This window comes from Monodelphis domestica, chromosome 3, assembly GCF_027887165.1.
Source record: "Monodelphis domestica isolate mMonDom1 chromosome 3, mMonDom1.pri, whole genome shotgun sequence".
Lineage (NCBI taxonomy): Eukaryota > Metazoa > Chordata > Mammalia > Didelphimorphia > Didelphidae > Monodelphis > Monodelphis domestica.
Window position 1 is genome coordinate 74,981,173 of NC_077229.1, and position 21,367 is coordinate 75,002,539.

Below are 21,367 nucleotides of genomic sequence, written 5' to 3' on the forward strand. Positions count from 1 at the left end.
GTGCAACAAGGACAGGAAGGCACAACAGGCTGGGAGCAAGAGAGGGGGTTTCCAGTGTTCCATTTCTTATCAGCATGGAAGCCTATGAAAGCCTGGGTTCCTTTGTGTATGGCAGGGCTGGGAATGACTCTAACTACTTGATAGTCCTTTGTTATTGATTCTCCTGTTCTGTCTCAATCAAATGCTTTGCTATTGGATTTATGGTTTCTGTCCAATCTGCATGATCCCTGAAGTGCTAAAAGACAACACAATCTACAAACCCATAAATATCACAGGGATTAGAGCTAAATCAGTAGGAGCATAGCACAGACTCTAGAACCTCTAATTATGCAGGATTCAGTGTGTTTAAGACAATAAAAATTATGGAAATATGGCCCCCTCCAGTGTATTCTCTATTAGCATACAAGCTTGCCTTCTTGAACAGCTCTATAATCAATGTCCCTTTACTCTTCCTGATACTTCCATGTCTGTTTTAGAGGAGGCTGGACAAGGTGACTGATGCAATCTATTGCAACTATGATATTCTATGTGCTTATTATTATCCCTTCCAAGTTTAACATTGTATAGAAATCTACATTTCTATACAAAATTGTATAGAAATCTACAATTTCTTCCATGTCTTTATTCCCTCCAAGTCTAGCCCTCATCCCCCGATCTCCTGAAGAGAATTCCTAACTTGAACATTTTAGAATCCCTGGCTAAGTAGGAAATTAATATGTACAATTAGCCCATTTTCCATCTCTTTTGTAGCTAGGACCATAAACTAGTCCTTTAGTCTCAGCGAAGACCTTTTCGTTTTCATTTCCCCCAAAAGGAACGTCCCATAACCTTTATTTCTATCTGGATTAGATTAAGTAAATTCCTATCATCTCATTTCAGGCTCTGGGCAACTAGTGTCTAGCTTTTGGTGCTTTTATAGGTCTCAAGGAGACATTAAGCAACAATGGTAGTGGGAAGGGGCAGAGCTCTAGCATTCTTGTTGCTATGGTAAACATCTCTTTACCCTCTTCCCTCTCTGTGACAGGTGCTTATTGTTTTTTAAACAAATTAATTAATTTTGCCTTCCTCTTAGCCTCATCTTTGCCACAGAGCAACATCAAAAATGACCACAGAAAGGTTCAAACTTGACCTTGGTGGTTAGTTGTTTTTTTTTTTTTAATTCCATGTGTCACTGTGAAATCCAGCATAATGTAATCTGTTGTGAGAGTTATTCCTGTGCTCAATACTTAAATAGCCAGCATGTTTCAGGGGGAGATTTAATTATCCCTATACAAGTGATACATCAAAGGTGCTCATTGAGACATTGAGGTCCTTGAAGTCCACCCTGAGCATTTCACATTTGTGTCCAATCAGGATTCTGGAAAAGTCCCCAAAAGTCTTCCATTCCTAGACCTGCAGCAAAGGAAATGGAAACACAAGTGACTATAGCATCACGTCCCCATACCCATACTGAAAGCAGACAGGAGATATCATTCAGAGAGCTGGAGTGTTAATGAGCACAAAGAACTACAGAAAAAGCAAAACCATCAGATTTGTTCAATACAGCAATCAGAGTAGTCCCAAAGAGGGCCAGACTAAGAAGGAGAGAAATGCTGTGTCAGTGGATGTCTTCCACAGGAAGCTAGATAACCATTTGTCGGGATCCCTCAGACTGGGATTCTGCTCAGGAGAGACTGGATGGATAAACTGAGGTTCACAGGTCCCCTTGTCTATCAGTTGTTGCTTCTAATCTCTCCACAGTTGAGACCTGTAAGCTAGAATCAGTATGTATTGGTCAACAGAATCAATTCAGCACCCACTACGTAGGTACATTACAATGGCTATACTAGACATTTCAAAATAAGGTGGTCAAGTATATTTTTATAAATAGTTTTGATAAATTTAAAGGGGTTTTGACAAATTTCCAAATGCCTCAGTTTGTTAACAATTTCTCCTCTAACACATTCTTGCTGATTAATGGATATAAGTTTTCGTCTAGTTCTCACTACATCTTTGGTGGATTTTTTCTGGTGTTCAATAATAATGGCCACTTGTCTACACAAAGGAAACTGAAAGTGGATTACTACAACTTCAAGAAGTAGGAGGATAAGAAGGAGTTTTCAGAGTCTTCTGAAGCCATCAAAACTCCACTGTACCAAATCCTAGGTATAACTTATTAATGCACGAAAGAACCTGGACTTAAAAAACAAAAACAATTCTCCCCAAATGGTCTTCCAAGGGAACTGTTTTGTTTGGTGAAATAAGTCCTGGCATGTTTATTCCTAAAAATCAGTCTTGCTACTTTATTGTCACACCAGGTAATGCTTTGCTGAGACTCAAACACCTGCTATTATGAAGAGCTTTCCTGTGAACTGTATTTTTCATAAAATCTACAATGTAAAATTTTGTTCGAGAAAAATTTCAGGAAAAGAAGCTTGCTAACTCCTTGAATCCAGAAAATGAACTATTTAGAGAAAGATGCCTGCAGAAACCTACACTGCATCAAGATCCAGAACAAACTTTGGGGCACAATTGATTGAACTGAAAGGGGTTTGAATACATTTATTTTGAATATAAACTCATGTCAAAGGGGATTGTCCCCTAATTGGCTTTTTGTCAATGTGCCTAACAAACATTGGTTATGTGGTCTGTCTCTCTCTTCTATTTCCCTCTTATCTCTAACTATTGTAGTTTCCTCTTAGAAGGTGCAATATTGTATGCACCTGTAGTTAGAAGATTTTTAGGGGTACAAAATGATTATGTCAAATGATCAATTGAGGAGACTAGTCTCCCAAAGGATCACAGGGAGCTTTGTGAAGATGAGATTAACTCTCCCCTGCCCACTTTTAGATTTAATCACCAGAAGGGTACGCACCCCAACAATTCCTTAAGTGAGGGGAGGTTTGCAACCCATGTGCTAAACTGGGTGACAACTCAGAAATGACTGACTGCCCCCTGGGCAGTCCTAAGAAAATTCTGAAACTGCGATTGGTCCACATGAAGTGGAAGGAAAGCACAGAAAGTGATGCAAAGAAGGGTCTTTAAAAGTAGTTGCAACTTTCTGTGAGCAGTGCTTTTTTCCTTCGAACTTGACCTTGAGACATCAGACTGCTCTTTGATTTTCCTTTAGGACTACTACCACATGGGTGCGTGAAAAAGGCTGACCCCTTTCCTGGCTCCTGAAGGGATTAAGCATCCAGAGATCATCTTGGAGGAGGAGGCTCTATGGCTGGAACTCTTGCTTAATTTACCCCAGGCCCTCCCGCTGGGGCTTCTGGAGCCCTGCCAGAATAAAGCCAGGGTCTGAGAAAATAGTCTAGCTCATTAAGCTAGATTTCTTACTCTACCCTCTTACTCATTTCTCTACTTTTACTCTTTCCCTCTATTTTATAAATAAATTGCTATAAAGTCATTCTGACTTGAGTAATAATTTCAGTGACCACATTTCTTTTATATTTAGTTCAACCTTAATTTTGAATTCTTACAGAAAAGATCTGTACCTCATTTCTAATGTTCCTATAAATTGCTCTATCTCCTTTATTCCAGAACTGCAAGTATTTGAAGAGTTATTTCAACTTCTATCTGAGCAACAACTATCTCTATGGTCCTCCAGTTCTACCTTGATGATCTCCAGGGAAGGGGAATTCTTTATTTTACGAGGCAGAGGATTCACTTCGGGGCAGCTAGCTGGACTGTTTGGAAGCTTCTCCTTATGTCAAGATGAACTAGGCCTCTGTTGGCTATGACTATGACTCCTAGTTCTGTTTTCTTTGGTGAAACAAATCTAAGTCAACCCTCTCAAATACTTAAAATGAGCTGCTGTCTTGGTCAGTCCTACAAACTCTACTCTTCAGTAAGATAATAGCCATTCTACTGTTGGAGTCATCTTTCATATCAGTGCATTTTTAGTTTTATTTTGGGGTTTTGGTTATGTATGACTTTGTTCTTACAACAATGACCAATGTGGAAATGGGTTTTGAATAACAATAAAAAAGATAACAGCTACCCACCTCCAGCTCCTTTATCACATATTGTGAGGTCTATAAGCCATTCACCATGATGATGGCCCTCTTCTGAATACTCTACCTTGCCACTATCCTTCCTAAAATGTGGCACCCAGGACTGAAGACAGCTCCTTAGCTATAGCCTGGTCTGGCCAAAGAAAGGGCTATATAAAAAGTATTCTATCTTGTTAGGAATGCCTAAAATGATTGTTGTTACTGCTGTTCTTGCTGGGGGAGGAGAGGTATGGGGAAGGGGCACTGCAACATCCCTCTCCTTTTACATATCTAAGATGAGCAGTACTTTCCCCCACTGTATGGTTATAAATTCCTTGAGAAGAGGGCCTGTTGTTTGTCTTTCTCTATATCACCAATGCTTTGCACTCAGTAAGCACTTAATAAATTTGCTTGGCGACTTACTGATTATTTCATCCATTCAGTTAAATGATGATAAATAATAGTGGCCCTGTATGTGCATCTGTGGCTTTGTGGTTTCCAAAGCTCTCACATGTTTCAGATCATTTGATTATCCCCTCAAATTGTGCGAGATATAGAAAACTACAAGTATATGTCCACTTTACACATAACAGACAGTCCAAGAGAGCTGGACTTGCCGGCCCAAAGACACATGGCCAACCCATTCACTTCTCTATGCTTCAAATTCTTTTTCTGTAAAATGGGAGGAGTATTCTCTGTACCACCTACCTAATAAGGCTGTTGGGAGGAAAATACTTGGTAAACTTCAGAGCTTATATAAAGAGGAACTATTTTTATTATACCAACCTGCACCTTTCCACTCCACCAGATCCTCTGTTGTGAGGTAAGTCAAAAGGTCATATACTCTTGCTTTTCTACAGATAATATTGTTAAGAAAGCATGCTGCAAAAATCTAAAATTCAGTGTTTTTCAAACATGGGAGTAACCAGTGCCATATGGCAACAGACAATTTTGTTTTTATGGCCATATATATAAAACCTTTACCTTCTGTCTTAGAATCCATACTAAGTATCAGTTCTAAGACAGAAGAGCAATAAGAGCTAGACAAGTGGGGGTTACCAGTGACTTGCACAGGATCCCATAGCTAGAAAGTGTCTACGGCCAGATTTGGACCCAGGACAGGATCTGGCTCTTAATCCACTAAGCTACCAAGCTGCCCCTTATAGGGTCTTCTTTTAGCAGGGGCAGGTATTAAACCATAGCAGAAAGCTCACCCATCAGTGTATCTCTCTAGTTCTTTCTCTAAACAGGCACTCAATTTATGCCTTAAAAGCTAAAAATTCCCCTAAGTTGTTAGTAATAAGCATAATTCTTTGCAAATTATTCCTCGCTTAATATAGGACTTTCTGGGGTGAAAGAATCTGTAAGAGAGCCCAGCAATTTTGCATTGCAAACAAGATGTCTTTGGAATCAAAAGAGACGGTGAATCCATAAAAGGGTACATATCAAATAGTATCCAACTATCTAATGAACTTATCAACACAACTCTATTAAATGGCTATAGAGACTTACCATAAGAATGAAGAGATAGCTTAACTGTCTTTCTTAAATTTGCCATTGATGTATGGCACCCAATCCAGAATCAGACGCCAGTCAGTGGCCCAAACTAGCCCCACAGCACCAACAGCACCCCATGTGCCTGCTGTGGGAAGCCTAGGAAAAGAAAGAAAGGCATCAATCCATCAATTAATTAAGAAATACTTACTGAATGCCTATTCCAAGAGTTGCCCATTTCTAGAAACTGGAGGTGGGGGGTTAGGAAAAGCATTAAAGAATAGTCCATGTCCTCAAACAACTTGCACTGAACTCAGGGAGACAAATTTTAACACACTACATTCACTTTCTTCCCAATTGCCATGGGGGTTGAGTGACATGGAAATTGAGGTTCAGAGTAGCACAGGCTACCCATGGTCATGGAGATGACGTAGGCCTTGAGACTAGATTTTTTTTACTCCAAATTCAGTTCCTCTCACTACAGATTCCTTACTTATATCTTTAACATACTTGACAACAAAGTGAATACCAGACGGAAAATAGTTCAGTGCTAAACTTCAGTTAGAATAAACTCAGAGTCAGGCCTAGAGATGGGTGGTCCTAGGTTTGAATCTAACCTCAGACATGTCCTAGCTGTGTGACCCTGGGCAAGTCACTTGATCCCTATTGCCTAGCCCTTACCACTCTTCTGTCTTGGAACCAATACACAGTACTGATTCCAAGATGGAAGGTAAGGTTTTATTTAAAAAAAAAAAAGAATAAACTCAAGAGAAAATAAAGAAGCTGTGGAGCTTAAGTGAGGAGAAAGCATCAAAAGGGATTTTTAAAAGACACATGATCAAAGAGGGAACAGGAAAAAGATAGTCAAGGCTTAGGGAAGAATATCAACAAAATGCAGGACATTGTGGGAGAGAAGAGAGTTTGAGGAAAAGGCAGAAAAATGGGCTCATGCCAGACTATAAAGGGTTCTGAAGTGTCAGACAAAAGAATCTGAGCTTCACTTAGTAAACTATTGAGAGCTATTGGGATTATCTTAAAGATCCATATAAGCATTAACTAATTTCATCATCTGGTAAGATCTCATTATCCTTGATGAGATAGCTCTCTGATTGGAGGCTGGGACCATGAACTTCAAATCTCCATTTAAGGAGGGAGCCCAGCTTCTCATTTCTCACCTGGCACACATAACCTTTGAACTTCTCTAACTTACTTTTCCATCAGCCCCCAGTTTTTTAACTACTTTTTGTACTGTAAGATCTTAAGCTTTGTGAGGGCAGGACTGTCTTTTTTCCACCTCCTCCAGATCACACCTTTGAACCACTGGTATCCCTCAGGGTTCTGAATCAGGCCCTCTTTTGAATATCTGGTAGACATCTTAAACTCAGTATGTCCAAAACAAAACTCTAAGAGTCTTTGCCCCTTAAATTCTCTTCCCTCCCCCACTCCTACATTCCCAATTACTGTAGAGGGCAATACCATACTCTCAGTAACTCAGTCTCACAACGTAACCTCACAATCCTGGACTCCTCACCATCCAAGCTATTGTGAAGGCCTGTCAAGATTTCATTGCTATCCTTCTAAATGCAGATCTCCATCACCTCACTCCTGCAATAGCCTGTTGGTATATCAACCTGCCTCAAATTTCTCCCCACTCCAATACATCCTCCCCCTTCATCCACTAAAGTGATTTTCCTAAAGTGCAGGTCTGATCATGTCACTCCCCTCTTCAATAAACTCCAATGGCTCCCTATTGCCTCCCTATCCCTATCTGAGATCAAATACAAAATGCTCAGTTTGGCAATAAAGGCCATTCATAATCTAGACCCTTCCTACCTTTCTCATTTTCTTATACTTTACTTCCTGACCCATAATCTTTCTTTGGTCCAGTGACATCAACTTCTTAGATGTTCCAAGAATAAAACACTCCATTTCTTAGCTCTGAAAATTTTCTCAGGCTGTCCTCCATGCCTGGAACTCTCTCCTTTCTCTGCCCCAATTGCTGACCTCTCTGGCTTCCTTTAACTCCCAACTAAAATCCCACCTTGTAGAGGAAACCTTCCCCAACTCCTCTTCATTCCAGTGCCTTCTCTCAATTATTTTCCATTTATTCTGCATATAATTTGCTTTTGTACATATTTATTGTTGTCTTTCCCATTAGACTGTAAGTTCCTTGAGGCAAAAAGGCACTTAGCAGAGTGGCTGGCACATAGGAGATTTAATGTTTACTGATTGATTAGACTTCAATTCAATATTAAGTCGTATTAGATGAAAAAGAGTCCCTGCTCTCAAAGAACACAAACTTTATTAAGTGACACAACATGTAATAACAGTTCATAGTTTATAGTCTTACAAAGTTGACTGAGCTAGACAAAGCAAACACAAGATAATCTGTGGTGAGGAAAATAATTTATAATTTTCAGAACTGGGAAAAGCTCTCTTAGAAATGAAATGAACCTTGAAGGAAACTATTCTATAAAAAGCAAAGAAGCAGCACTTCAAGCAAAGAAGATAGCCTATGCAAAAGCAATGAAAGTGGGAATTTGCAGATCAACAAGTGGACAATTTGACTGGAACTAGAAAAGGAAACTAAAGATAGACTATTTAAGGCTTTAAATGTCAAGCTGAAAAGTTTTCATTTTATACTGGGAATAAAATTCTTGAATGAGATCTCATGGAGTCTCTAAAAGTCATTTAATCTAAATCTGTGATTATATAACTGAGGAAAACAGGGCCCAAGGAAGTTAACTAACTTGCTTACACCGCACAGTGACATGGTCAGTCATGTATATTAAGGAAGATAATTTTGACAGCTGAATAGTAGATGGGCTGTAGAGACTTGAGGCAGGGAGAACATGGAGGTTTCTTAAATAATCCTGAGAATAAGGTACTGAATTAGGGCTAAGTAGAGAAACTACAGAAGATGTTATACTTATCAAGACTTGGCAACTGATCATATGGGAGATGAAAGAATTCAAAATGACTGGAAGTATGGTATTTAACCTTAAAAGGGAAGTCTGAAGGCAGGGAAGGTTTAGGGTAGGAAAGATAATGAACCTGTTTGAATATGAGAAGTTTTGAGTTGCTATAGGACAATAGTGCCAAATTCAAATAGAGATCCCAGTGAGTTGCAAACTTAGGAAACCTCTTATTAACATTAGCTATTTCTTACTGCATTTTTTATCTATGTTGTTATACTTTCCCCAATTATATTTTAATCAGATTCTGGCTTCACCAGGGAATTTTGTGGATGTTTCCTGGCCTTGAGTTTGACTCAAGGATGCTATAGAGCATAAATGATGATAATACCCAACAGGTGATGGGGGATTTTAATCTTCAAGGAATTCAATTAAGGCTGAATACAAGATTTAGCAGTCAACTGCAAAGAGATAACTGAATCTATAAGATCTGATGAAGGTAGAGTCAGCAAATGAGGGAGGGGGAGATAGTTCTCTTGAGGAAGGTGGGGTGTCAATGGAAGGGGAAAAGATTTCAAAGTAGTGATCATTCCATGTAGCAGGGAAGGGTCATTGTAGGGGTAAGTAATGTTACAAAGTGCTTTTGAAGTGACTCTAATCTGTGTTTCTCAGTTAAGTATGCAAGACTTTTTTTTCCCCCATATACCCTAATCTGGCTAAACTGGATGCTCTCAATGTAAAACTTTCCATCTGTGCAATGAGGCACAGGCTGTCTCCAGAGTCTCAAATATACTCCCTCTTAACATCCAACTCATACAATCTCCAGGTTCATCTGATTCTCAGCTCAAGAGACCTTAAAGTGACAATCTCTGTGCCTCCAACCACACCTTGAAGCACTTAAGTCTCCTCCTCACTCCCCTAAAGGGCAAGGTATTTACGTTGTATATTTTTTGCATTGACTTTTCTGTGTACAAGTGGTTCATGCCCAATATAAGGCTCAACCCTAATCTGTTACTCAAGGGTAGAGATTGTTTGTAGTCTTTGTATCTCCTAGTGTACATTTGGCACATAACGGGTGCTTCCTAAGGGGTCATGGAATGAATAGACAAGTGTGTAATCTATTCAGGACAATCGAGGTGGAGTTTTCAGACGGGTGGGGAGGGTCCTCTCAAGATGGAGATATTAGGGTCAAAGGAGGCAAGGGAAAGTTCTAAGAGAAGAGAATGTTAGGGAGGGAATTAACGAGAGAAAGGAAGATTCTAAAAGGGAGGGGCAGAGTTAATGGGGAGGAGGGTTAGCAAAATCGGGAAGAGTCAACGAAAGGGAGCAAAGGTGAGAAGAAGGTTCCGAGGATGCCTAGTTATCTGGAGGGAAAAGATTCTAAGGCGGGGAGGATCTCCCTGGAGGAGAGGGAGGGCATAGAAGAAGGGGGAAAGAACTAGGAAGTAGGAGGAGGGGAAGGAGAATGGGGGGAGTGGGAAAAGAATGAAGAAGGGGAGAGGGAGAATGGGGGAGGGAAAGACTCTACAGAAGAGAAGCGGAGCAGGGGCTTCCCGGGATTCGCGGTGGTAGTGCCCCTGGGTGGACTCGGCTTGGGGCCTCCTCACCAGTACTTGACCAGCTCCTTGTAGCGTTGTCCCAGTAACTTGCTCAGCATCGCTGCCCGGGTCGCCTCAGCGCCAGCCCCAGCTCGGCCCGCTTGTTAGCCTGTCAAAGCGTCTGCCTCAGGGTCACCCCGGTCCTCCTCGACAAGACGCACAGCGCAGGCGCCACTCAGGACCCCGCTGCAGAGGCTGCCCAAGCACCGCCTGTCCGCGCGCCAATCAACTGTAGCTGGCGTCTACTGAGTCTGTAGAGCCTCAGGGTCACCCCGGTCCTGTGCAACGAAGACTGCGCAGGCGCCCCCGCGCGCCTTTGTCGAGGCATTAAAAAAAAAAAGTTCGCTCCAAAACTTTATTTAGAGTAACTGAAGGGACAAAAAGAAAAACCCAATGTGACGTCAGAGGTGGGCTGGTGGCTAGCGCTCCCTGCCGGTACCTCTCTGGCACTACAGCGAGGCTCCCGGTTGATCCCTCCCTTTGATAACTTTTTCTCGGAAAGAAATGATCTTGAGCTGGGGAAGGATGGAGTCAGGGAAGACCAGGTTCAAATCCTTCTTTTGATGCTAGATCTGTGACCTTGGGCAAGTCACTTAATATCCTCAGTCTCTTTTTCTTCATCTGTAAAATGGAAATAATCATGGTATCTATACCTCCCAAGGATTGTTTTAAAATCAAATGAGATTTTATTCGTAAAGCTCTTTGCAAATTTTAACGCACAATAAACATTTATTTTGTTGCATAATAGCACATATTGTGAGATGACTTGTGCCATTGCAGGATGGCTCTGATTGTGGTGACTTGCACAATTTCTCTTATATATATTACTTTCTAATTTTGCAGCAATTGCCCTCTAAATAAGTGATAAATTGATCCCCCAAACACCAGATCTAGGAAAGAAATGGACCATGAATATTTACTTGGTTGCCAGGGCTTTAATTTCTAAATCCCAAAAAATGAATTGCTAAAGTAAAATGGAATTTATGGTAGTTCATTTTTACAATAGAGGGAAGATATCAAGGAAGAGAGAAAAGAGGGGGGAGAGAGAAGGAGAGAGAGAGAGAGACAGAGACAGAGAGAGAGAGGGGGGGGGAGGGGGAGGGCTTTGGCTTCCTCTAAGCCAGGTAGAAATTCTAAGGCCCCAGCCAGGAGAAAGGGGTCTCCAGACAAGGCCCACACCTCCAGAAAGGGCAAGGAAGGAAGTCAGCCTTTACACACACCATGTTGTCAGTTCAATCAGCAGATTCTTTTATCAGCCTCAAACTCCAAATGTGTCTCTTCAAGTGTGTTTTCCCTCCAAGTCTGAGTGTCTCTCCTCTGTGTGTCTCTGTTCCCACTTTTTAAAAAAAATTTTAAAGCATTATTTTATTTGGTAAGTTTTCATACATTATTCATTGGAAACATAGATCATTTTCTTTTCCTCCCCCCCACCCCTCCCTTAGCCAAAGTGCTATCACATGTGTCCTTGCTCAGTACCCATTTCCTTGTTGTTGGTATTTGCATTAGGGTGCTCATTTAGTGTCTCTCCTCCATCATGTCCCCTCAACCTCTGTAGTCAAGCAGTTGCTTTTCCTCCGTGTTTTTACTCTCACAGTTTGTTCTCTGCTTGAGGGTAGTGTTTTTTTTCATAGATCCCTGCAGATTGTTCAGGGACATTGCATTGCCTTTAGTGGAGAAGTCCATTACATTCGATTGTACCACAGTGTATCAGTCTCTGTGTACAATGTTCTCCTGGTTCTGCTCCTCTCACTCTGCATCACTTCCTGGAGGTTGTTCCAGTCTCCATGGAATTCCTCCACTTTATTATTCCTTTGAGCACAATAGTATTCCGTCACCAACATATACCACAATTTGTTCAGCCATTCCCCAATTGAAGGGCATCCCCTCATTTTCCAATTTTTGGCCACCACAAAGAGCGCAGCTATGAATATTCTTGTACAGGTCTTTTTCCTTATTATCTCTTTAGGGTACAAACCCAGCAGTGCTATGGCTAGATCAAAGGGCAGACAGTCTTTTATCGCCCTTTGGGCATAGTTCCAAATTGCCCTCCAGGATGGTTGGATCAATTCACAATTTCACCAGCAATGAATTAATGTCCCTACTTTGCCACATCCCCTCCAGCATTCATTACTTTCCTTTGCTGTCATGTTAGCCAATCTGCTAGGTGTGAGGTGATACCTCAGAGTTGTTTTGATTTGCATCTCTCTGATTATAAGAGATTTAGAACACTTTTTCATGTGCTTATTAATAATTTTGATTTCTTTAACTGAAAATTGCCTATTCATGTCCCTTGCCCATTTTTCAATTGGAGAATGACTTGATTTTTTGTACAACTGGTTTAGCTCTTTATAAATTTGAGCAATTAGACCTTTGTCAAAGGTTTTTGTTATGAAGATTGTTTCCCAATTTGTTGCTTCCCTTCTAATTTTAGTTACATTGGTTTTGTTGTACAAAAACTTTTTAATTTGATGTAGTCAAAATTATTGAGTTTACATTTTGTGACTCTTTCTAAGTCTTGCTTGGTTTTAAAATCTTTCCCTTCCCAAAGGTATGACATGTATACTATTCTGTGTTTGCCTAATTTACTTATAGTTTCCTTTTTTATATTCAAGTCATTCACCCATTCTGAGTTTATCTTGGTGTAGGGTGTGAGGTGTTGATCCAAACCTAATCTCTCCCACACTGTCTTCCAATTTTCCCAGCAGTTTTTATCAAATAGTGGATTTTTGTCCCAAAACCTGGGTCTTTGGGTTTGTCATAGACTGTCTTGCTGAGGTTATTTACACCAAGTCTATTCCACTGATCCTCCTTTCTGTCTCTTAGTCAGTACCAAATTGTTTTGATGACCACTGCTTTGTAATATAGTTTGAGATCTGGGACACAAGGCCACCTTCCTTTGTATTTTTTTTTCATTATTTCTCTGGATATTCTTGATCCTTTGTTCTTCCAAATGAACTTTGTTATGGTTTTCTCTAATTCAGTAAAAAAAGTTTTTTGGTAGTTCTTTGGGTATGGCACTAAATAATAGATAAGTTTGGGTAGGATGGTCATTTTTGTTATGTTAGCTCATCCCACCCATGAGCAATCGATATTTTTCCAATTGTTTAGATCTAGTTTTAATTGAGTGGAGAGTGTTTTGTAGTTGTGTTCATATAGTTCCTGTGTTTGTCTCGGCAGATAGATTCCTAAGTATTTTATATTGTCTCAGGTGACTTTAAATGGAATTTCTCTTTCTAATTCTTACTGCTGAATTGGGTTGGAGATATATAGAAATGCTGATGACTTATGCGGGTTTATTTTGTATCCTGCAACTTTGCTAAAGCTGTTGATTATTTTGACTAGCTTTTTGGTTGATTCTCTAGGATTCTTTAAGTAGACCATCATATCATCCGCAAAGAGTGACAGCTTGGTCTCCTCATTGCCAATTTTAATACCTTCAATTTCTTTTTCTTCTCTAATTGCTACTGCTAGTGTTTCTAGTACAATATTAAATAGTAAAGGTGATAATGGGCATCCTTGTTTGACTCCTGATCTTATTGGGAAGGCTTCTAGTTTATCCCCATTGCAGATGATGTTTGCTGATGGTTTTAGATATATACTGTTTATTTATGTTTATTAGGAAAGAGGGGTGTAAGGAGTGCTCAGGGAGGGGTAGTATCTCTGGTATAGAGGGCTTGTCCTGCCCTCCTAGGGCAGCTCTCCAGCCTCTGACCCCCACCTGACACCCCACTCTCACTTGTGGCTCCCAGTAGCTGCTAGCATGCAGTAGCAGCCACACCCCAGGCAACAGCTTCGACAGGCTGGCCAAACCTTGTGAGGGTAGACATCGGGTCATCAACCCCTGGTGAACCAGGGCTTTGCTCACCCAGCATGTGAGGACTGCTTTGGCGGAACAGACGGAAGAAACCAATAAGAAGGTTCAACGGCTGAGATGGTGACACAGCAAAGCACTGTGGAGTGCTTAGGGCATGTTGGAGCACAAAGGACAACATGGCCATCCAATGCAACTAAGGAAGTCTCCAGACGTAACAATTTTTCATGCCACTGGACCCAGGCTTCCAACACTGAGAGAGTGGGACTGTCTCTGTGCATCGGCTTTTCCACTTAAATCTCTTTCACGCACAAGTATCTTTGTGCACACTCATGTATCCTAACCCTGTCTACCCTCTTCAAGACCTGCAGCGATGGGGGAGTGGTGACGCAACAGGTGGAGGTGACCACTGGCAGTTGTAGTCACGATCCTGCACGTAAGCGGCCCATGGATCAGTGGTCGCTCAGCCCTTTAGGGCAGCAGAGATGCTCAGCAGCATCCTGGGAGACTGAGCAGCCCTCTCTAGGACAGCACTGCTCACCCTAATCAAGGGAGGGGACTAGAAAAGGTGTCCCCAAACATTGCCTGCCCTTCAAACACCCGGTCAGCACACCGCGGCTGACGGGTCATCCCTTTAAGTGGTCGAAATCAAAGAAAAAATACAAAGAAACTCCTACCAGGAGCATGGAACATCAGAACATTACTTGATAGAGAGAATACCCCAAGACCTGAGAGAAGAACAGCTCTAATTGGTAAAGAACTGGCACGATATAACATCAACATCACAGCCTTAAGCGAAACACGCTTACCAGAAGAGGGATCACTCAGCGAACCCACCACTGGCTACACCTTCTTCTGGAAAGGTAGAGCCTCAAATGAAGACAAAATCCACCGTGTTGACCTGGCTATCAAGACCAGTTTGCTCAAATAGCTACCAGACTTGCCTGTGGGCATCAGCGAGAGGCTCATGAAGATCCGTTTGCCTCTCAGCAAAGACCGGTATGCCACAATTATCAGCGCATATGCCCCAACACTGACCAGCACAGAGGAGACCATCGAGCAGTTCTACTCTGACCTGAGTGCCATCCTGCACTCAGTGCCCACCAATGACAAGCTGATACTACTGGGAGATTTCAACGCCTGTGTTGGCCAGGACCATGAAAGATGGAAAGGAGTGCTCGGCAAACACAGTGTGGGCAAAATGAACAACAACGGCCTACTGCTACTCAGCAAATGCTCAGAGTTTGAACTCACCATCACGAACACTGTGTTCAGAATGGCGAACAAATATAAAACAACATGGATGCACCCACGATCAAAATAGTGGCATCTCATTGACTACATCATTGTACGCCGGTGAGACATCCAGTATGTAAAGATCACCAGAGCCATGAGAGGAGCTGAATGCTGGACAGACCACTGATTGGTTAGAGCGACTTTTCAAATGTGCATTGAGCCTCGCCATCCAAAACGTGCCCAGACAGTTTGTGCATTTTACAACATGAGTCATCTTAGAGATCCATCTTATTTGCAAACATTCCAGTCCTGCCTGGACGACAAGCTGTCTGCCAAGGGACCACTCACTGGAAGCTCAACTGAGAAATGGAACCAGTTCAGAGATGCAGTGAAGGAAACATCAAAGGCAGTCCTAGGCCTGAAACAATGCAACCACCAGGACTTGTTCGAGGAGAACAACACTGCTATTGAAGACCTAAAAATCGCTTCCTGTAACAACTGGCGTCCCATGCCCCATGCGCCACAAACTTTGCACCTCAGCCTTTGGACTCCAAAGCCCCATGAGGGTACACCGTAGATGAAACTGCACAAAGACAATAGTCATTCTTGGTCACCGAGAGACTACCACTATTAGGAAAGGCCCTTCTATTCCTATACTTTCTAGTGTTTTCAGTAGGAATGGGTGTTGTATTTTTGTCAAAGGCTTTTTCTCCATCTATTGAGATAATCATGTGATTTTTGTCAGTTTGCTTGTTAATATGGTCAATTATGTGGATGGTTTTCTTAATATTGAACCATCCTTGCATTCCTGGTAAGAATCCTACCTGATCATAATGGATAACCCTTGTGATGACTTGTTGGAGTCTTTTTGCTAGTATCCTATTTAAGATTTTTGCATCTATATTCATTAGGGAGATTGGCCTATAGTTTTCTTTCTCTGTTTTTAACCTGCCTGGCTTTGGGATCAGTACTATGTTTGTGTCGTAAAAAGAATTTGGTAGAACCCCTTCTTGGCTTATTCTGTCAAATGGTTTGAATAATATTGGGATTAGTTGTTCTTTGAATGTTTGATAGAATTCATTTGTGAATCCATCTGGGCCTGTGGATTTTTTCTTAGGGAGTTCTTTGGTGGCTTGTTCAATTTCTTTTTCTGATATGGGGTTGTTTAGGTAATTTATTTCTTCTTCTTTTAGTACAATTTTAGGCAATTTATATTTTTTGTAAATATTCATCCATATTGCTTAGATTGCCATATTTGTTGCCATATAATTGGGCATAGTAGTTTTTAATGATTGCCTTAATTTCCTCTTCATTAGAGGTGAGGTCTCCCTTTTCATCTTGCATACTGTCAATTTGGTTTTTTTCTTTCCTTTTTTAATTAGGCTGACTAGTACTTTGTCTATTTTATTTTTTTTTTCAAAGTACCAGCTTCTAGTCTTATTTATTAAATCAATAGTTCTTTGACTTTCAATTTTATTAATTTCTCCTTTGATTTTTAGGATCTCTAATTTAGTCTTCATCTGAGGATTTTTAAATTGTTCACTTTCTAGTTTTTTAATTTGCATGCTCAATTCATTGACCTCTGCCCTTCTTAATTTGTTTATATATGAACTCAAGGATATAAATTTCCCCCTGAGTACTGCTTTGGCTGCATCCCATAGGTTTTGAAAGGATGTCTCACCATTGTCATTTTCTTCAATGAAGTTATTAATTGTTTCTATGATTTGTTCTTTAGCCAGTTTTGGAGAATCATATTGTTTAATTTCCAAGTAATTTTTGATTTATCTCTCCATGTACCCTTACTAATTATTCTTTTTATTGCACTGTGGTCTGAGAAGGTGGCATTTATTATTTCTGCCCTTTTGCACTTGTTTGCAATGATTTTGTGCCCTAATACATGGTCAATTTTTGTGAATGTACCATGTGCTGCTGAAAAGAAGGTGTATTCCTTTTTGTCCCTATTTATTTTTCTCCATATGTCTCCTAACTCTAATTTTTCTAAGATTTCATTTGCTTCTCTCACCTCTTTCTTATTTATTTTTTGGTTTCATTTATCTAGTTTGGATAGAGGAAGGTTCAGATCTCCCACTAGTATAGTTTTTCTATCTATTTCATCCTTGAGCTCCTCTAGTTTCTCCTTTAGAAATTTGGATGCTATGCCATTTGGTGCATACATATTGAGTACAGATATTTCCTCATTGTCTATACTGCCTTTTATCAGGATGTAATTACCTTCCCTATCTCTTTTAACTAGATTTATTTTTACTTTGGCTTTGTCAGATATCATGATTGCTACTCCTGCCTTCTTTTTATCAGTTGATGCCCAATAGATTTAGCTCCATCCTCTTACTTTCACCCTATGCATATCTACCTCCCTCATGTGTGTTTCTTGCAGACAGCATATGGTAGGGTTTTGGATTCTAATCCATTCTGCTATTCCCTTGCATTTTATAGGTGAGTTCAATCCATTCACATTCAGAGTTATGATTACTAGCTGTGTATTTCCCAGCATTTTGATTTCTACCCTTGGTCCTGCCTTTTCTTCTTTTGCAATTTCCTTCTACACCAATGTTTGTTTATAGTCAATCCCCCTAGTTCCCACCCTTATTTTACTTCCCTTTCTACCCCCCTCCCTTCTTATTCCCTCCCTTATTTTCCCCTGTAGTCTTTTTAAAATTCCCCTCACACACACCTTCTCCCTCCCTTGTACTGCTTCCCTCCCCACCAGTCCGTTTTTTACCCGTCTACTCCCCTATAGGGAGCAAATCTATTCTCTTCCCCAATGGATTGAATTGTTCTTCCCTCTTTGGGTCAGTTTCAAAGCACGTAAGAGTTGAGTATTTCCTATCTCCAACTTCTTTACCCTTCCAGTGTATCAATGTTCTCCCCCCTCCCGCCATGAGCTTCTTTGTGTCATATAAATTTACCCCCATTTGTTTCTTTTCCCGTTTCTTTTAGTATTAACCTCTTTTTTTTAGCTCTGGTTGTGTGTATATACACACACACACGTATATGTATTTATGCATGCATATATCTATATACCTATTTATGTCTTGTCCTTTCATCCTATACAGTTTGTCACTGTTCCTTCTAAGTGTAATTCTTCTAGCTGCCCAGGTGATAGCAACAGTTTTTAAGAGTTACCAATGACCTCTTTTCTTATGTAAACCTTAAAATTTCTTAGAACTCTGAATGTTGGAAATTTCCCCATTGGGAAATTTTATACTTGAAAAATTTCCTACTGATAGTAAGAACTCTATTGGAATGTGAAACTCCTTGGAATGGGAGGATCCTTTTCCTCCCTACTTAAGACTACTTTAGGACAGAAACCTTTTGCTAAACAATGGAAAGGGCTTTGACCTATGCTTAAGCATAGAACAGGAAGTTCTTTGAGTCATGATTGATTTTAGAATTGATACAATAGAGATACTTGGAATGACAGAACCAGGTCTTGGAACTTCCAATCTCCACCCTACTCAGAGTAACAAGATTTAGGAAGGGCTGCAGCAAAGATCAAGATTTAATTATTTGAGAATATGACCTTCAACAGACATGTGCAAAGGAAACAGACCTCTGGGCAGTCCTGGGTTAAGCTAGAGCCACCATTGGCACAGGGGAGACATCGACAGTGATTGGTAGATGTGAGAACTGAGGGGAGGGGACTTAGATGATTTCCTTAAAGATAGCGGGGTCTGAGGAGAAGGGAGAGGTTTTGCTCAGAGAGGTTTTGCTCAGAGAGGTTTTGCTCTGAAGGAGGTCTGAGAGGAGGGCTTGCTCTGAAGGAGGCTGGAGGTGGAGGCCCCTGAGACTGTTTCTCCATTTTGGTCACGTGAGTGATAGGGACTGATCTCTTTTCTTTGCCCCAGCTATCTAAGGGCTTGGGCCTTTGGCCCAGCCTAAGCAGAGGGGGTATTTAAGCCCTATTCCCTTTTCTCCCCTTTCTCTCTCTCTCTCTCTCTCTCTCTCTCTCTCTCTCTCTCTCTCTCTCTCTAATACCTTTCTTTCTCCTGTTTATAATTAAAAACTCCATAAAAGGTTGACTGCTGACTTGAGTTTTCATTTAGTAATTACATAGCTGAATTCCTTGGCGACCTTAAATTAATATATATCAATCTTTTAAAGTGATTTCCATATCACACTTAAAAGAGATACATATCATTTTAACTTATTGAGTCTCTTAAAATTTTTTTGTTGTTTTATTTTGTTTTTCTTTTCCCCCTCTTTTTTAAATTTACCTTTTGATGATTCCCTTGAGTTCTATGCTTGGACATCAAATTTTCTGTTCAGGTCTGGTCTTTTCTTTATGAATGCTTGGAATTCTTCTATTGTGTTGAATGACCATACTTTCCCCTGTAAGAATATAGTCAGTTTTGATGGGTATTTTATTCTTGGTTGTAGACCTAGTTCCCTTGCTTTCCGGGATATCATATTCCTTGCCTTTTGGTCCTTCAGTGTGGATGCAGCCAGATCCTGTGTTATCCTCACTGTGTTTCCATGGTATCTGAATGGCTTCTTCTTGGCAGCTTGTAATATATTTTCTTTGGTCTGATAGTTTTTGAATTTGGCTATAGCATTTCTGGGTATTGTCAGTTGGGGATTAAATACAGGAGGTGATCTGTGGATTCTTTCAATCTCCACTTTTCCCTCTTGTTCTAGGATATTGGGACAGTTTTCTTGAATAATTTCCTGTAGTATTATGTCCAGCCTTTTTCTTTTGTCATGGGCTTCTGGTAATCCTATGATTCTTAAATTGTCTCTTCTTGAACGATTTTCTAAATCTTCTGTTTTGTGAATGAGATGCTTCACATTTTCCTCAATTTTTTCATTCTTTTTGTTTTGTTTTATAGTGTCCTGCTGCCTTGTGAGGTCACTTAATTCCAGTTGTTGTATTCTGGTTCTTAAAGATTGGATTTCATCTCTGGCTTTTTGGTCATCCTTTTCCTTCTGGTCTGATTTTCTTTGAAGATTGTCTTTCCTCCTCTTTACCTTGTCTTTCATCTCCTTTGCCTCATCTTTCACCTCCTTTGCCTCATTTTCCAGCTGGTTGATTTTGGCTTTCAAGACACTATTTTCTTGTTTTTAGTTCAAGTGCCTTTGTTTCCAGATGACATCTTAATTTTTAAGTTCTTTCCCCAATTGTCTTCAGCCTCTCTAAGTTGTGTTTTGACTTCTTCCACAGCCTGTATCCAATTTGCTGGGATTTCTGATTTATCTTTTGCTGATCTCTCCCCCTCTGTTCCATTTGCTGCGTAGAAGCTGTCTATTGTAGTTTCTTTCTTCTTTTTCTGTTGTTTGCTCAAATTTACCCCTTCTTTACTCCCCATATTTGTCTGTGCTCTTGCTCCTCTCATTTTTTGGGGGGGGGGGGCTTCTATCAGTCTCCCCTCTTGGAGCTTTAATAGAAGATCTCTTGGTGTAGTCTCTGGGGGAGGGTTGTTGGGGGTTTGAGCTTCCCTATCCTCTGGAGGCTTTTGGTTGGCTTAAAGTCCAGCAGTCAATGAGGATGGTTGGGGAGCCTGGGCTTCCCTGAGTTCTGGAGACTTTTGATGGGACTAAGTTCAGCTCAGTTGGGTTGGGTGTGCTCTGAGTCCCAAACTTCCTGGAAGGCTGGAACAAATATGGAGGACCTCCAAAGCTCTGGCCAGGCTGCCAGGTCTATGCTCCCTCTCTAGCTCCTTCCCCGCCATCTGTGTTGGATACTCTGAACTTGGCACAGTCCTGCTCTCAAGCTTTGCCCTTCAGACCAGCACCTTTGCCTGCCCAGAAGTTCCAGCTGCTGCTGGAATCTCAGCGCTCTGGGTGGAAGGGGGGTGGATGGGTCCTGGGACCTTCCTTCTGTCTTCCCCTTAAACCCGAGTGTTCTTGGATTCTGGCTTTTTGGGGGGGCATACCTTTTGAATTAAGTCCAGCAGGAGGGTTCCTTGGCTCTGTCTCATTGTTAAGTTTGGTTTTCAGTCCCCTAGGAGCATTCAGTTTGTGATTGGTAAGGAAGGGTTTTCAGAGGTCTGAACTTCTGCTCCTTCTAGGCCGCCATCTTGACTCCGCCCCTCTATTTCCATTTTTAAAGATCTTTTTCTCTTGTTTCACTTTCCCTAAATTTTTAAGTCCACCAATCACAGCCGACACTCCACTACAGGACTGCCCATTCTTTCACATGTGGGTCGCAGACCTCTCACTCAATGTATGAAATGCGTGTTCATACCTTTTTGTGGTTAAAATCTAAAATAGGTAGATCTCCATACTCAACTTTAAGTACTATGCTTTATGCTTTGGGGATTAAAATCTAAAAATAGACAGAGGATTACAATTTAATCTTCACAATCAAGGAACAGCTAA

General features: G+C 40.9%; 1 protein-coding gene across 2 annotated transcripts; it reads right to left on the minus strand.

The window, feature by feature from the left end:
- Positions 1-1,137: 1,137 nt before the first annotated feature.
- On the minus strand, positions 1,138-10,247 carry UQCR11 (ubiquinol-cytochrome c reductase, complex III subunit XI). 2 transcript variants are annotated; one of them, XM_007489219.3, is made up of 3 exons: positions 9,994-10,247; positions 5,490-5,630; positions 1,138-1,392 (listed from the first exon to the last, which is right to left on the minus strand). In XM_007489219.3, the coding sequence occupies exons 1-2, from the start codon at positions 10,041-10,043 to the stop codon at positions 5,510-5,512; spliced, it is 171 nt and encodes a 56-aa protein (XP_007489281.1). In that variant the 5' UTR covers positions 10,044-10,247; the 3' UTR covers positions 1,138-1,392; positions 5,490-5,509. The 2 variants fall into 2 exon arrangements, with proteins under 2 accessions (XP_007489281.1, NP_001177741.1); NM_001190812.1 differs by lacking the exon at positions 1,138-1,392 and having other exon boundaries at positions 5,510-5,630; positions 9,994-10,043.
- Between the last annotated feature and the right edge of the window lie 11,120 nt (positions 10,248-21,367).